Raw genomic sequence first — 15765 nt, 5'->3', positions numbered from 1 at the left:
TGTTTCCCGAGGTTGTTTCGAGAAAAAAAACTTAATAGAGAAATTTTTTCCTTGGGAAAAAGTCAGCAGCTGCTAGCAGGCTAAAAATCCCTCAGAGCCAGAAATATCAGGCCCACAGGCTGGGATGGAATTCCCAGAAGGATTCCCAGAAGAATTCCCAGAAGAATTCCCAGAAGAATTCCCAGAAGAATTCCCAGAAGAATTCCCAGAAGAATTCCCAGAAGAATTCCCAGAAGAGCTGTGGCTGTCCCTGGAAGTGTCCAAGGATGGGTTTGGAGCACCCTGGGATGGTGGAAGTTGTCCCTGCTCACTGGATGGGCTTTAAGCTCCTTCCCAACCCAAACCATTCCACGACTCCAAATCCTTTCTTTTTGGTTTCCAAAAGTGATCCCTTCAGGCATGAAACCCTTGGGATTTGCTGAGCCACCAATCCCAAAGCATTCCAGGAAATATAAATCACATTTGTGCACAAAAAACTCCCAAAGGGGTAAAGTTAAAACCAAGTGAAAAACTCCAGAGTTTGAGACATTTCCTTCTCTGCCATTTATTGCAGGGCTGGAAGATGGAAAAAAATGAGATAAAATCCTTGGATTTCATGGGAAGGTTGGATTAATTCCAGAAACAGCCTCTCCTGACACGTCCTGGTGTTGGGATTACAGCCTGAATTCCCTGAATTTATCTGCAAAATCAGTCAAGAAGAGACAAGCCCAGTCCTTAATGACAGAGTAGGAAGAGAGTTTGGGGTGACCAACCACCAAAAATGTCTCATCTGGGGCAAAATGGAAAATTGGGGAAAATGGGAAATAGGGGGGGAAATGGAAAATTGAGGGGGAAATGGAAAATAGGAGGGAAAATGGAAAATTGGCGGGGAAATAGAGAGAAAATGGAAAATAGGGGGGAAATAGGAAATTGGGGGGAAAATGGAAAATTGGGGAAAAATAGGGGGAAATACAAAATTGAGGAAAACTGGAAAATAGGGGGGAAATGGAAAACTGGAGAAATATGGAAAATTGTGGGAAAATGGAAAACAGGGGGGCAAATAGGGGGGCAAATGGAAAATAGAGAGAAAAGGGAAAATTGAGGGAAAATAGAGAGAAAATGGAAAATAGGGGGGAAATGGAAAATAGGGGGAAATGAAGAAGAGGGGGGAAAAGGGGGCAAAATGGCAAAGAGGGGGGAAAAGGAAAATGGGGGGAAAATGGAAAATAGGGGGAAAATGAAACATAAGGGGAAAATGGAAAATAGGGGGGAAATAAGGGGGGAAATGGAAAATTGGGGAAAAATAGGGGGAAATACAAAATTGAGGCAAACTGGAAAAGAGGGGGGAAATGGAAAAGAGGGGGGAAATAGAGAGAAAATGGAAAATAGAAAGAAAATGGAAATTTGGGGGGAATGGGGGGAAAATAGGGGGAAATGGAAATTTGGGGGGGAAATAGAAATTTGGAGGAAAATGGAAAATAGGAGGAAAAAAATGGAAAATATGGTGGAAGATGGAATATTAGGGGGAAAAAAACCCACCAAGAAATGGCAGGAGAGGAGGAGCCAGACAGTCCCTACCAGGTAAGAAACCCTCTGCAACATCCACAAAGTCCCTGATGGCAACTCTGGGCGTCCCAGAGGGCTGAAACGTTTGGAGAAACAAAAATATTCCAAAGAAAGCTCGAGAGAGAGAGAGGAGCCAGGAAGAAATGAGGGATGAGAATCGGAGTAAAGCAGGCTTGGCAAGAGGCAGTGGAAAGAGTGGGCCAGGCAAATCAGAGCTTTGGAATGAAGGGCAGCACGAGGAGCTGGGAACGCAGCTCTGCTCGCACATTTCCTCAGCAAGGATGGGAATGGCAAAAGGAGATTCGGACCAAATCCCCCCGGATTGGGTGTCGTGCAAAGGATGGATGAACAACGCTCCACAAAGTCCACCTGAAACTTGGGATTCGTGGGTTTGGTAGGAAAAGAATTTAATTCAAACAAGCATTGGAAATGAAAACCCACTGACATTTGATGAGAAAAGCCACCAAATTCTAACAAAACTCCAATTAAAACTGCTCCTCAGTGCAAAGTGCTGGCCTTGCCCCACATAAATGTACGTTACAGATTATTTACGCGCACTTGGGACGTTTTCTTTTTGTACTTACGACATTTTTTGACTTTGGCTCTTTTCCTGCTGCAAATCGAGCTGTGAATCCTTGAATTTTTCAGCTGAGAACATGCTAAAATGCAGATTGAACCCCCCAAAAGTGATGAAATCAGGCACATCTTACGTGACCCCAGGGTGCAGGTTGTATTTTTTCTTCCCAAAGCGAGTCTGCTGAGCGAAGAAATCGTAACGTTCCGACTTTTTCCACATGTAATAAAAAGCCACACATTCCCCCACGGAGCGAGTCCTGACCTGGCAGCAGACACAAGCAACTCTGGGTCAATTTAAAAAGTAATTTTGGTCCTCAAAAATCCAGCATTTATAGGGAAAAAAAGGGTGAAATTCCGAGGGGAAAAAACGAACAAGAGCAAAGTGTGAAATTCCAAGTTAAAGGCGCTCGAAGAGTGGAAATTCTTGGTTTATTCTGAAATAAAGTTTAAATTTTTTTATGGGAGTCGTGGAGTTAATTTTATGGAGATGGGAGTTAAGGGTGTTTGTAAAAAGGTTGGAGGTTTTAAGGAAGGAGCAGCTCCAGGAGGAAAAATCCCAAGGGTGTCCAGAGTTTCTCCAGCCTCCAGGGAAGCAGCTCTTCCCAAAGATTTTTCCAGGACTTCTGCACTTCCAGTTATAAATTCTGAGCTTTGAGAAACCCAGAAATCCAAATTAAATCCAAACTCAGTTTGGATGGAAATATTGGGGGAAAATTCCTCCCTGGATGCATCCCTGGAAGTGTCCAAGGCCAGGTTGGGATGGTAGAAATATTCCTGCCCAGGGGATCTTTAAGGTCCTTTCCAACCCAAACCATTCCAGGAATTCTGTGATTTTACAGCAGAAAATTAAATTATTTTGCCCATTTCTTTATGAAGGGCAAAAATTTATTGACAATTACTTTGGTTTAAAATGTAAAAAAAAAAAAGGGAGAATTGCACTTAAAAATTTACCTTATTTGCCTGAATCACGTGGAAATCTTTGCCATAGACTTTCAGCCCTTGTTCAAAGTTCCTGCACTCCTCTTCTGTCCAAACAGATAATTCTTCTATAGGAAAATCAGAAATAAAGAGCAAGAAAGGGAAAAATTCATTAAAAAAGTCACTAAAAAGCAACAGAAGTGACAGAAAAAAATCTGGGTCCTTTCTGCAGCTGCTGATTCCATGGGAATCACCCCCTCCAGGAATTTCATTTTTTTTTTTTAGTATAAAAATGGGAATTTGCCCTTTGAAGGACAAGATTGGGAAAAAACGGAATTGGGCAATTGAATCATTGATCCTTCAGGTCACCAGGAAATAAAGTTTAAAAGAGTGGGATCAATATCAGCTCAGGAAATGCTCCAGGCTCCCACTGCACCTTTAAGATCAGGGGGGTTTTAATGTTATATTTTGGAAAAGAAAAGGTTTATTCGCTCTTTTATTGAGAATTATTTTATTTTATGTATCAGGGGTTTTAATGTTGTGTTTTGTAAAATCAAAGGTTTATTTTCTCCTTTATTTAGGATTGTTTCTTTTTATATATCAGGGTTTTAAACGTTATTTATGAAAAATCAAAGGTTTAATTGCTCCTTTATTTAGGATTATTTCATTTGATGTACCAGGGTTTTAAATGTTATTTATGTAAAAGAAAAGGTTAATTTGCTCCTTTATTTAGGATTATTTCATTTTATGTATCAGGGTTTTAAATGTTATTTATGTAAAAAAAAAGGTTTATTTGCTCCTTTATTTAGAATTTTTTAATTTTATGTATGAGGGGTTTGTAATTGTTACACTTTGGAAAATCAAAGGTTAATTTGCTCCTTTATTTAGGATTATTTAATTTTATCTATCAGGGTTTTAAATGTTATTTATGGACAATCAAAGGTTAATCTGCTCCTTTATTCAGAATTATTTCATGTCTCATGTTTGCTGCATTCACTTTGATGCCTGAAAGGTCACAATAAAACACCTAAAAATGCCCGACTGAGTTTGTTAAGGAGTAATTTTCAATTTTTAGTCGCTGCCAAAGTCCCAGATATTCAAATCAAAAACGTCCAGGAAGTGAATTTCCACATCTGCTCATTCCATTCTCCCAGAGAACAATGACAGATTCACTGAGGCTGCATTGAAATGAAGTTGAATCCAACCTTGTGACAGCAAACCCCAATGCCTGGCTGTGAAACCAACCCCAAACTTAGGGCAAAAAAACTCAGTTTCGGGGCGTGCTCACCTCTGGCTGCCTTGACATTAAATCTCAGCCTCCGTAAGGATTCCTCAGTATCAAAATTGCACTTCACCAGTTCATACAACGCCTGCAGGGAGGAAAATCCACAACTTTTACCACTCCAGAGACCACAGCACACTCAGAAAACCCCCACCGATGACAAAAATAAATCTCAGATTAAAAATAAACTCTTGGAATGAACACTTGGTGTAACTGAAGATGTATTTGCTTTTATAAAATACCCAAGCAAAGCACTGCAACTTTTTCATCCACTATGCACATTTGTAAAAGTGATAAAGGGTTTTATTTGAAATTTTTCCATCCATTAAACACATTTTTAAAATTGATGTGTTGGGTTTTTTGGGGTTTTTTTGAGTATGAAGAAAAGAATTAAGGGTGCATTCATAGAGAATTTTGTAATTGAAAAATCCTGTACCTGAGAGATTTAATTCATTCAGATTTACATATATAAATAAAGATTTTATTTATTTTCTATTCCATATTTATTATATATATAATTAATAATATATACAATTAACATATAAGATTATATATAAACTATATAATTAATATATATATAATAAAGCCCAAGTTAACAATTTAATATTCACTGAGAGGTAAAAAACCTCAAGTTTCTACTTCCACAAGGAACAACAAAACTGTTTCAAACTCGATTTTACCTCTTGGGAGTAAAATTAGGTTAAAAAGATGATGAATTCTAGAAAATAAATTGCATTTTGTGTTTATTTTTCTCTACCTGCTTGTCGTCTTTTAATACGTGAGCCCTCAGGAACTGCATCCAGAAATCGTTTCAAACTCATTTTTACCTCTTGGGAGTAAAATTAAGTAAAAAAGATGATGAATTCTAGAAAACAAATTCCATTTTGTGTTTATTTTTCCCTACCTGCTCGTTGTCTTTAATGTGTGAGCCCTCGGGGATTGCATCCAGCCCCTTCTCCTCCCCCGTGCGCCGCGAGGCCTCGTTGAGGAATTCTATCACTTTATCCTCAGGTAAAAAGTCAGGATTCCAGAGCAGCTGGTCATCATTTTCATACACTGGATAAACCGCAGGCAGAACACAAGAAAACACAATAATTACCACAAAATGAAATAACTGTTTAGGTGTTTATTGTCTCTGACCGTTGGAGCGCCGTTAATTAAACGCACAGAGGTGAAACCCCACGGATGCAGAAATCCAAACTTGGATTTTGGACTCGGATTTTGGACTTTGTGCCTTCAAATCCCTGGCATGATCTGTGCTCTGGATTACAGAACTCAGCCGGAATTTTCATCTCCACCTTTTCCAGAGCTTTCACAGGAGCTTGAGAGCAGAGAAGCCACAATAAACTGAAATGATGGAGAAATGGGAACCAAAGGAGATATCCCCCTAATTATCCCTATTTTATTTTGGAAGAGCCAAGCTTTGGATTGTAGCAAAACAAAGTGAACTTCTGGCTATTAAAAGTAGCAAAATATCCATCCAGATATTTTGTGAGCTTCAACAACCTGAGAAAGGGCAGCAAGAAAGGAATTTGAACGTTGATTCCAAGAGGAATACTTGGCAAAGCAGGGTCAGCACAGGGAGGCATGAGTGGGGAGAGCTCAGGAGAATCTCCACTTGGAAAAATTATTTTATCACGGCAATAAATAAAAATAAAACCTCCAAAGTGATAAAGAAAATGATTAAATGTCCTGCAAAGAAAGCAGCTTTGTTCCACCCGGGATGCGCTTTGGGAACAGCTGCCAGGAGTTTTCTGGGAGGTTTTTTTTTTGTTCCAGAGCTGATGTTCAGGATGTTTGGCTGCTCATCCTAGAAAATAAGAGTTCTAGGAACTCTCAGAGAATCCTGGAATGGTTTGGGTTGGAAAGGACCTCAAAAATCATCCAGTTCCATGGATTCCAATGGGAGGAAGGAGCTCTGCTGTCCCAGGTTGCTCCAAGCCCTGTCCAGCCTGGCCTGGGAACCTCCAGGGGAATCCACAACCTCTGTGGTGGTTATTCAAAAATTAAATTATACAAAACCATCAAAAAAAAATCCATTCTCATTGACCTGCAGATTCTTAGGAATGGGCTGAATGAGCAGGAAAATTCCTTTTTTTTTTAACGCTCCCAGCTGGATCTGCCTTTGCTGACAGCATCCAACCAAAGCCTCTGCTTGGGATGAGGGGAAAAAAATAATAAACCCACAAAAGCAGAACTTTTTATTCCTGATTGAAGAGGTACAAAATTTGACACCAATCAAATCTTTTCCTTCTCCTAATTAGACATTAATCCCAAAGACCAACAAGTGGTCGCATCTCACCTTTCTCATTCTCTTTGTATTTGCAGGTGCCAGCTGGAATTTCAGCTTGGAACATAGAGCCCACCATGATTTCCTGGTGGGAAAGAAAAAGAAGAAGTGAAGCAACCCTGAGATTTTATTTATTTTTTTTTCTTTTGTTAGCAAACAAGAGCATGACCACATCCTTTTTTTCCTCCCCTCTTAAAACTTTGATTGTTTAAAACCTAAAAATGCAAGGAGCAGGTTCAAAATGTAGAACAACTGTATGGAAATGGATTTTTGGACTGTTTGGGGAGGATTTAAAGGATTTCTCATGATCAAAATTCTCTTATTTACAAGGAAAAAAACCTGCAGAGGATTTAGGTGCTCCACAGAGCTCACCCAGTACCAGATGAATTAATCAATAATTCATGAGCATTTACCTTTTTCCAGTCTTCTGAGGGAATATAATCTTCATCTTCTTCAGATTCCTCCTCGATTTCACTATCTGGAAGGAATTTTGCAGACATTTCAGGCCAGCAGAGCTCAGCAGCCTCCAGCCCTCCCTCCTTATCTCAGCCCCAGCAGGGCCAGGGACACTTTTGGGGACAACACTCATGACAAGATTAAAAAAAAACAAAATGACCCACCCACATTGGGGTGAAGATCCAAGCCAAGCTCCGAGAAATTCAGCCAGAAATAAACAAACAGGTCCTGAAATTTTGGTGCTAAATTCCATTTTTTTTTCCCCCTCTCAGTTTTGAACGATCCCCAAGTTTATTCTAAAATTTTTCTGGGAATATTTGTTGTGGGGCTCAGCTCCTTTTCAATCAGCTCCTGGTTTAGTTGCTGCTGTTGTTTTTTTCAGGGAATTTTAGGTAGATCTCAGCAGTAGGTGGGTGTGTGAATAATAAAAAAAGAAATTAAAAAATGATTTTAAAAAGCTAAAAAGAAATAAAAAAGAAACAAAATTTAAAAACAAACAAAATTAAATAATAAATAAATAAACAGATAAATAAAATTAAATATTAAATAAAAGTAAATTAAAAATAAACAAAAAATAAATAAAATTAAATTAAAAAATATTTAAAAATTAAATAAAACAGAAATAAAAAATACATAAAATTAAATTTAAAATCAATAAAATTAAATTAAAAATCAATAAAAATAAATAAAATTAAATAAATTAAATAATGACTAAATAAAAATAAAATTAAATTTAAAAAATAAATAAAATTAAATAAAATCAATAAAAAATCAATAAAAAAATAAATAAAATTAAATTTAAAAATCAATAAAAAAATCAAAAAAATATCTGGGAGTGTGTCTTCCTGGGATGCACAGCTTGGAGAGGCCCAGCAGCACTTCCAGGAGATTATTTGGGATCAGGATTGGAATTTTAAGCTCTTTATGACACAGACCATCTGCCCTTTCCAAGGTGCTGGTTTACCCTGCAGCATTAAAATCATTTATAAAACTATTTATAAAATTCTTCCATGAAATGACCTTTTCTGTACAGCTAAAAGCTGTGAAAAGCCCCAAACCTAAACACTTAAGTTAATTCTCTGCTTAAAAAACCAGGAATTCATTGAAGATATTTGCAATCCTCTGCACAGCTGCACACTTGGGAATTGCTCATTTCAATTGACAGTTTGGTTCCTTGGCAATTTTGGACTTTTAAAACTCCAATTTAAAGGTTCCTTGGCAATTCTGGAGTTTGTTCATTTAAATTTAAAGGATCCTTGGCAATTTTGGACTTTTTAAATTTAAAGGATCTTTGGCAATTTCGGACTTTTTAAATTTAAAGGTTCCTTGGCAATTTTGGAGTTTGTTCATTTAAATTTAAAGGATCCTTGGCAATTTTGGACTTTTTACATTTAAATTTAAAGGTTTCTTGGCAATTCTGGACTTTTTCAATTTAAATTTAAAAGTTCCTTGGGAAATTTGGACTTGGTTCATTTAAATTTAAAGGTTCCTTGGCAATTTTGGACTTTTTAAATTTAAATTTAAAGGTTCCTTGGCAATTCTGGATTTAAATCAACTACAAATTTAAAATTGCATTTCTACAAAGTTGTGACTAATAATTATCCAGTGTGAGGAACCTTTTCTTTGTTCAAACAGAGAGCAGAAGGAATTTCAAATCTGATTGAAGGGAGACAAAATATCTGCTGTCCCAAGGAGCCCAAAAGGGTCAGATCCCATCAGGGAAATCAGAGTTCAAGTGGATGGAAAATCAATGTATAAACAAAATAAGAATGAAAATGATCACTTCAGCGCTGGCAACAGAATCAAAAGGGGAATTCTGGAAGCAAATTTTCTCCTTTGTGACCACCCCCCCTCCATTATTTCCAGGGTTAACAATTCCCCAGATTTTCTTGTTGTTCTGTTTCTGAGGAAACCTGTGTTTTATCTGCAGGAAATTTCAGTTGGTTGCTCCCTTCAGGTGGACTCTGCGCTCCTGTGGATGAGCTCAGACTTGGACAAATACCAAAACCATTTGGCAAATATTTTGGCCATTAATTTTAACCCGCAACATTTCAAATTTCAAATATTTTTCAATATTGACTCCTTTCTTGTAAAATCAAGAGATTTATCTCCTGTCCTTCCGCAGAGACAGCAGAGCAGCTTCAGCCCTCAGCTAAAACCAGTTTTCTTTTTTCGCTCTGAGCGTAATTCTCATCAATCGCTGCTCTCAGCGGAGGAAAACTCCGCATTTTTAGGGAACACCACGAATTCCTGGGTTTAACTAGAGCTGAGCTTCCCAGAGCTCGGCGATGTTGGGATTTTTGGGCAGAACATTAAACTGGACGTACTGGTATCGAAATATTTACAGCGCCGAGGGCGAATCATCTCCTGGGGGTCCTGAGAAGCGACAGACGGGGCTGGCTCGTCGTTGGAGGATTGGGTCTCATCTTCCTGCCCTGAGGAGTCTTTGATGGTTTCCTCCTGCCACAAAATCAAATCAAAGAGGGGGAAAAAACAAAAATAAATCAGCAGCAGCTCAGCTGTGAATGTGATTTTGGCAGGATTTTTGGGGTTATCAATAGGTCGAGCCACGAATCTTTTTTTTATTTGTGGCTTGTCCAGTTCAGCCACCATAAATGGAATTTTTTAATGCGCGAATGCATTCTGAGGTGGTTTTTTCTAGTAGGTCAAATTTAAATCTTTGCTTTTTTTTTTTTTTTAAATCCTTGTGGTTTTGGTTGAATTTCATTTCTACTTGAAATTTTACTTTGGTTTTTAAAGCCCTTTCTTAGGAATTTTTAACAAAGAGGGGAGGGATTTAGATGGAAATGGCACCTTCCATAAAAATCCATGGGAATTGAACACAACAGCAGGGTTGGTTCAGTACACTGAGTCAAGACCAAAAATTAGAATCAATTCCTTTATTAAAATAAATTCCTTTATTAGAATAAATTCCTTTATTAGTAACGTTTTAATGTGGGAACATATTCTGAAGTCGTTTTAAAGTGGATCAATAGAACAGCCAGAGTGTAACAAATCAGAAATATGAATCCAAATGAAATCTTAATCTTTGCTGGTTTTTTAATCCTCGCGGTTTTTTACTGAATTTCATTTCACTTTAAATATTACTTTGGTCTTTAAAATCCTTTCTTAGGAATTTTTAACAAAGAGGGGAGGAATTTAGATGGAAGTAAAAATCCATAAAAATCCATGGGAATTGAACACAACAGCAGGGTTGGTTCAGTACACTGAGTCAAGACCAAAAATCAGAATAAATTCCTTTATTTACACACACAACTACAGGAATTATTACAAGCAGAGCAGATAAAACTTAGAAATTGATAATTTCAAATCCATTTTTGCTGTTTCCAAGGCTGCTGTCTGTACACTCTGTGTGGCCTGAGGAGCCCCAGGCCCAGCACACAGGGCTGTGCACCTCCAGCAGCCACCAGAGCACTGTCACATGTGCAGCTTAAAGCAGATTAAAAATAGAAGCCAGCTGAGGGCAGGGAGAGAAATGGGCTGAGCAGGGATGGAGCGCGGAAAGCTTCAGCGATTCCTGCAATTATTCCACCCCCACAGCTGCTTTTGGTGCCGGCAGCACCGCAGGGACCAGCAGCACAGAGCCCTGAAATCCAACTGGGATGGGCTGGGGGGGCTGATCCCAGTGCTGGGTGAACTGGGATGGGCTGGGATGGGCTGGGGAGGGGCTGGTCCCAGTGCTGGGTGAACTGGGATGGACTGGGATGGACTGGGGAGAGGCTGATCCCAGTGCTGGGTGAACTGGGATGGACTGGGATGGACTGGGGATGGGCTGATCCCAGTGCTGGGTGAACTGGGATGGGCTGGGATGGGCTGGGGAGGGGCTGATCCCAGTGCTGGGTGAACTGGGATGGACTGGGGAGGGGCTGATCCCAGTGCTGGGTGAACTGGGATGGACTGGGGAGGGGCTGATCCCAGTGCTGGGTGAACTGGGATGGGCTGGGGAGGGGCTAATCCCAGTGCTGGGTGAACTGGGATGGACTGGGATGGACTGGGATGGGCTGGGGAGAGGCTAATCCCAGTGCTGGGTGAACTGGGATGGACTGGGGAGAGGCTGATCCCAGTGCTGGGTGAACTGGGATGGACTGGGGAGGGGCTAATCCCAGTGCTGGGTGAACTGGGATGGACTGGGATGGACTGGGGAGAGGCTGATCCCAGTGCTGGGTGAACTGGGATGGACTGGGATGGACTGGGGAGGGGCTGATCCCAGTGCTGGGTGAACTGGGATGGACTGGGGAGGGGCTGATCCCAGTGCTGGGTGAACTGGGATGGGCTGGGGAGGGGCTAATCCCAGTGCTGGGTGAACTGGGATGGACTGGGATGGACTGGGATGGGCTGGGGAGAGGCTAATCCCAGTGCTGGGTGAACTGGGATGGACTGGGGAGAGGCTGATCCCAGTGCTGGGTGAACTGGGATGGACTGGGGAGGGGCTAATCCCAGTGCTGGGTGAACTGGGATGGACTGGGATGGACTGGGGAGAGGCTGATCCCAGTGCTGGGTGAACTGGGATGGACTGGGATGGACTGGGGAGGGGCTGATCCCAGTGCTGGGTGAACTGGGATGGACTGGGGAGGGGCTGATCCCAGTGCTGGGATGGACTGGGATGGACTGGACTGGGCAGAACTGGTGTGAACTGGGCCGGGCTGAACTGGGCCAGTCCTGCTGAGGGGCAGGAAGGTGCCAGCTGTGCCCTGTCCCTGGGGAGGGTGGCCCTGCAGGGGACACAGGACCTTCACCCAGCTGCTGCAGAGCCCTGAGGACAGGCCTGGGACATCCCAGGAGGGAATCTGTGCCAGGAGGGGACTGAGAAGTGACACAGAAGGAAGTGACACTTCAGGAGCAGCACCAAGCTCAACAAAATGAACATTTGGGTGTTAATTTGATCCTGCACAGGAATTACTGAGGTTGGAAAACCCTCCAGGTTCATCCAGGGCCTCATCCCCACCTTGTCACCCCAGTGTCACATCCAAGAGTTCCTTGGACACCTCCAAAGCCTGACCACCCTTTCCCTGAAGGAATTTTCCTGGAAGAATTCTCCCTGGAAGAATTCTCCCTGCACCTTTCACGTTACATAAAATTCTCCCCCTCTCCTGAACTTTTCCTGATCCAATCTAACTCTGCATCTTCCTTTTGAACCGTCCAACCCCCACGAAGAACAATCTCCTCCAGCACCTGTCAACCCCAGGAGCTTCATTTCCTGACTCACACGTGCCATTCCTCACATCCCTGGGTGGCATCCCAGCGATTCTGACAGAGGTGAAGGTACCAAAAGCTCAGAACGGATCTTTCTTAAATGAAACCTCCTCAGCTTTTGTGGCACTGACAATTCCAAGGGTTTGGATCTTAATGGAATTCAGGATGCAGCAGCAGGATTCTGCATTCCAAGTAGAAAAAAACCTCTTTTTTAAAATCAGAACATTATTTGAAGAGAACAAAGAAAAGGAGCCGGAAGATTCTAAGCTCAAAACAAAACATTTTGCAAAGATACCTGAAGCATGAGGTTCACTTAACTCGGGTACAACCAGGCTGGAAAATCACAATTTCAAAAAAAACTTGCAGGATTTGCAAGACCCAGAGGCACATTTAATCCCACTCCACACTTGGGCACTTTCAAGAATCAGCTTTTCAGCTCAGAGGAAGAAGTTGGTGTCTGCAGGCATTGAAAACGTCACTGCTGAAGGTCTGAAGGACAATTCCCACCCCTGACACGGTGCTGCATCCGTGTGGACTTTAAATTGCTTCAGTTTGGGATGAGAGAGAGGCAATTCAGAGCAATCCAGATGGGTAATTAAGGATAAACCTCATTAGCAAAGCAAGGTTTGTGAAATCAACTCTATTACAAATTAGCTGTGCCATGACCTGGGATATTAAGCAGTGCAGGTATGCAAATGATGAATTTACATATGCAAACGAGCACACGTTTACCTTGTTTTCCCCACTGCAGCCGCTGTTGTCATCGTTATCCACATCATCATCATCCTCTCCTTCCTCCTCCTCCTCCTCTTCCTCCTCCTCCTCCTCCTCCTCCTGCAGGGGCACGGTGCCATCGTAGCCATAGCGGCTCAGCAGCTCCTGGATGGGCATGTCACTCTCCTGGGCAAAATCCAGACAAAAACTGGGAATTAACAGGGAGAATTCCACTGGGATTGTCACAGAGACCAAAGCACAGGCACACCAAGAATGGTCATTCCAAAAGGGATGGGTTGGCAAAACTGGAAAATTTGGGCTCCAAAAAAAAAGTGGGATCATTTATTTCCCAATCCTTGATTTATTTACAGCAGATCTCTCATCCCAACAGGATCTCCTGGATGGGCATGTCACTCTCCTGGGCAAAATCCAGACAAAAACTGGGAATTAACAGGGAGAATTCCACTGGGATTGTCACAGAACAGAGATCACGGGCACCTACACCAAGAATGGTCATTCCAAAGGGATGGGTTTGCAAAATCGGGAATTGTGGGCTCCTGAAAAATGCGGGATCATTTATTTCCCAGTCCTTGATTTATTCCCAGCAGACCTCCCACCCCAGCAGGATCTCCAAGGGCCCATAAAGCTCATTAAAAGGGTTTGGTTTTATCAAACACCCAGAGCAAACACGTTCCTTATTGGAATATTTATTAGTAATATAGATTTCAATATTCATTTATTTATTGGTAATATATATATTTATAATATAATTTTTAATATTTTATCATTTATAGTTATATTATATCAATATTGTATTATATTAAATTAATATTATAATATTATATGACATTATATCATATCATATCTAACACCTCATATCATATCATATCATATCATATCATATCATATCATATCATATCATATCATATCATATCATATCATATCATATCAATAATGTCCCTCCAGTGCCCCAAATCAGCTGGAAAAAGGTGATTTTTAACCCAAATTGGTGGGAAAAAAGGGTGAAATGTGTGTCAGCAGCAAAGGCTTCACCCACAGCTGAGATCCCAATTCAAGTCCAACAAAGGCTCCCAAACTCTTACACCTTTATTAATAAAAATGACTAATAAATACTTTTAAATACTTTTTATTAATCAATACTATTCATAAAAATTGCTGGCTCTGCTAATTAATCCCTTTATTCCTTTTAAATCCTCAGTGTCCAGCCTTCAGGACAACCATCCCTCACAGAAAACTTCAGGGATCATGTAAAAATTCTCTCTCCAAAGAGGATTTTATTTCTCTTTTATTATCTGCTTGCTCTAAATGTTTGTTGGTTTTTTTTTTTTCCAGAGTATTTAATGCACATGTTGGCTGATAATCAGCTATTTGGAGTTCTTGGCTGACCTTAGACTTGCCATCCTGAGGGCCTGCACTGAGCTCGTGTCTGGGAAGATCCCAATAATCCCACTGACAGTTGGGATACACAAGTTTAACCAGAGGATATTTTCATTTATATCACTCCTAAAATGCAACAAGCAGCTAACCAAGCACGTTATTAATATTTATATTGATATTTCCCCCATTTTTTTGGTAAATTTATTCAGCCCTTTCCACCTCTCTTTACTAATTATTTATTAATGAGTTTAGGATGATTTTTTTTCCAAAAATTCCTCCCAGAAAGGATAAACCCTGCATGTTTTGTGGGGTTAATTTGGGGATTCCTTCAGGTGCAGTTGGGACACACAAGTTTAACCAGGTGATATTTTCATTTATATTCCTTCAAAAATGCAAATCCCAGAGATGCAAAAAGCACATTATTAATATTTATCTACCATTTATTTTTCCCCAATTTTTGGTAAATTTATTCAGCCCTTCTCCCCTTTCTTTATTATTTATTTATTAATGGGTTTGGGATGACTTTTTTAAAAATTCCAAGAAAACCCTGCATGTTTTCTGGGGTTAGATTGGGATTCCTTCAGGTGCAGTTGGAATACAAAAGTTTAGTCAGATATTTTCATTTCCATCACTCCTAAAACGCAAATCCTAGAGATGCAAAAATCACATGATTAATATTTATGGACCATTTCTTTTCCTCATTTTTTGGTAGATTTATTCAGCCCTTCTCCCCTCTCTTTACTACTTAAATACTTCACTTTCTTTATTACTTTATTAACGGGTTTGGGGTGATTTTTTTTCCAAAAATTCCACCCAGAAAGGATAAACCCTGCATGTTCTTCTGGGATTCATTTGGGAATTCCTCCAGGCCACCACATACCCTGTTGAGATCCTCGATTTCAGACCTGAAGTTTGTTTCTCCCTCCATCATCTCCTCCTCCTCTAAAGTCCTCTCGTCGTCGAAGTCGTGCACCAACATGTCAGCTGATGGGTCAAACTCATGGTCATCAGATGCTGCTGAACCTCCTGGTGGGAAACAGCCCCAACAACACTTTTCATTCCATTTTTAAGACCATTTTGAGGTCTCACAGAGTTAGGGGTTTTTAATCTGTTTCTTTATGTGATGCTCGAAGCAAAACTGGGAGCGAAAAATTCCAATTCTTGTCCCTGGTTCCTTTGTCTTTGGTTGGTTATTGAGGGGATTTTATTTGTGGGGGGACAAACTCAGCAAATAAAAACCCAGCAAATAAAAAACTCAGCAAATAAAAAATTGAGCAAATGAAAATTCAGCAAGTGAAAATTGAGCAAATGAAAAATTGAGCAAACGAAAACTCAGTAAATTAAAAATTGAGCAAATTAAAAATTCAGCAAA

The 15765-nt window shown here is 40.5% G+C and overlaps 1 protein-coding gene across 2 annotated transcripts in view; it reads right to left on the bottom strand.

The window, feature by feature from the left end:
* MIER1 (MIER1 transcriptional regulator) overlaps positions 1–15765 on the bottom strand; it is a 33542-nt gene that overhangs the window by 4486 nt on the left and 13291 nt on the right. For both annotated transcript variants that reach the window (XM_066193002.1, XM_066193001.1), the window contains 9 exons: positions 15274–15419; positions 13014–13181; positions 9395–9527; positions 7025–7089; positions 6624–6696; positions 5226–5377; positions 4328–4409; positions 3073–3167; positions 2256–2383 (listed from right to left, as the gene is read on the bottom strand). In XM_066193002.1, the coding sequence (XP_066049099.1) occupies positions 2256–2383; positions 3073–3167; positions 4328–4409; positions 5226–5377; positions 6624–6696; positions 7025–7089; positions 9395–9527; positions 13014–13181; positions 15274–15372 (995 nt within the window). In that variant the 5' untranslated portion in view covers positions 15373–15419. The remainder of the gene's footprint in view (positions 1–2255; positions 2384–3072; positions 3168–4327; positions 4410–5225; positions 5378–6623; positions 6697–7024; positions 7090–9394; positions 9528–13013; positions 13182–15273; positions 15420–15765) is intronic.

Source organism: Chamaea fasciata, unplaced genomic scaffold (assembly GCF_029207755.1).
Source record: "Chamaea fasciata isolate MVZ Bird 193981 ecotype frontalis unplaced genomic scaffold, bChaFas1.0.hap1 SCAF_10, whole genome shotgun sequence".
NCBI classification, from domain to species: domain Eukaryota; kingdom Metazoa; phylum Chordata; class Aves; order Passeriformes; family Sylviidae; genus Chamaea; species Chamaea fasciata.
This window is presented reverse-complemented; position numbering and strand designations above follow the sequence as displayed.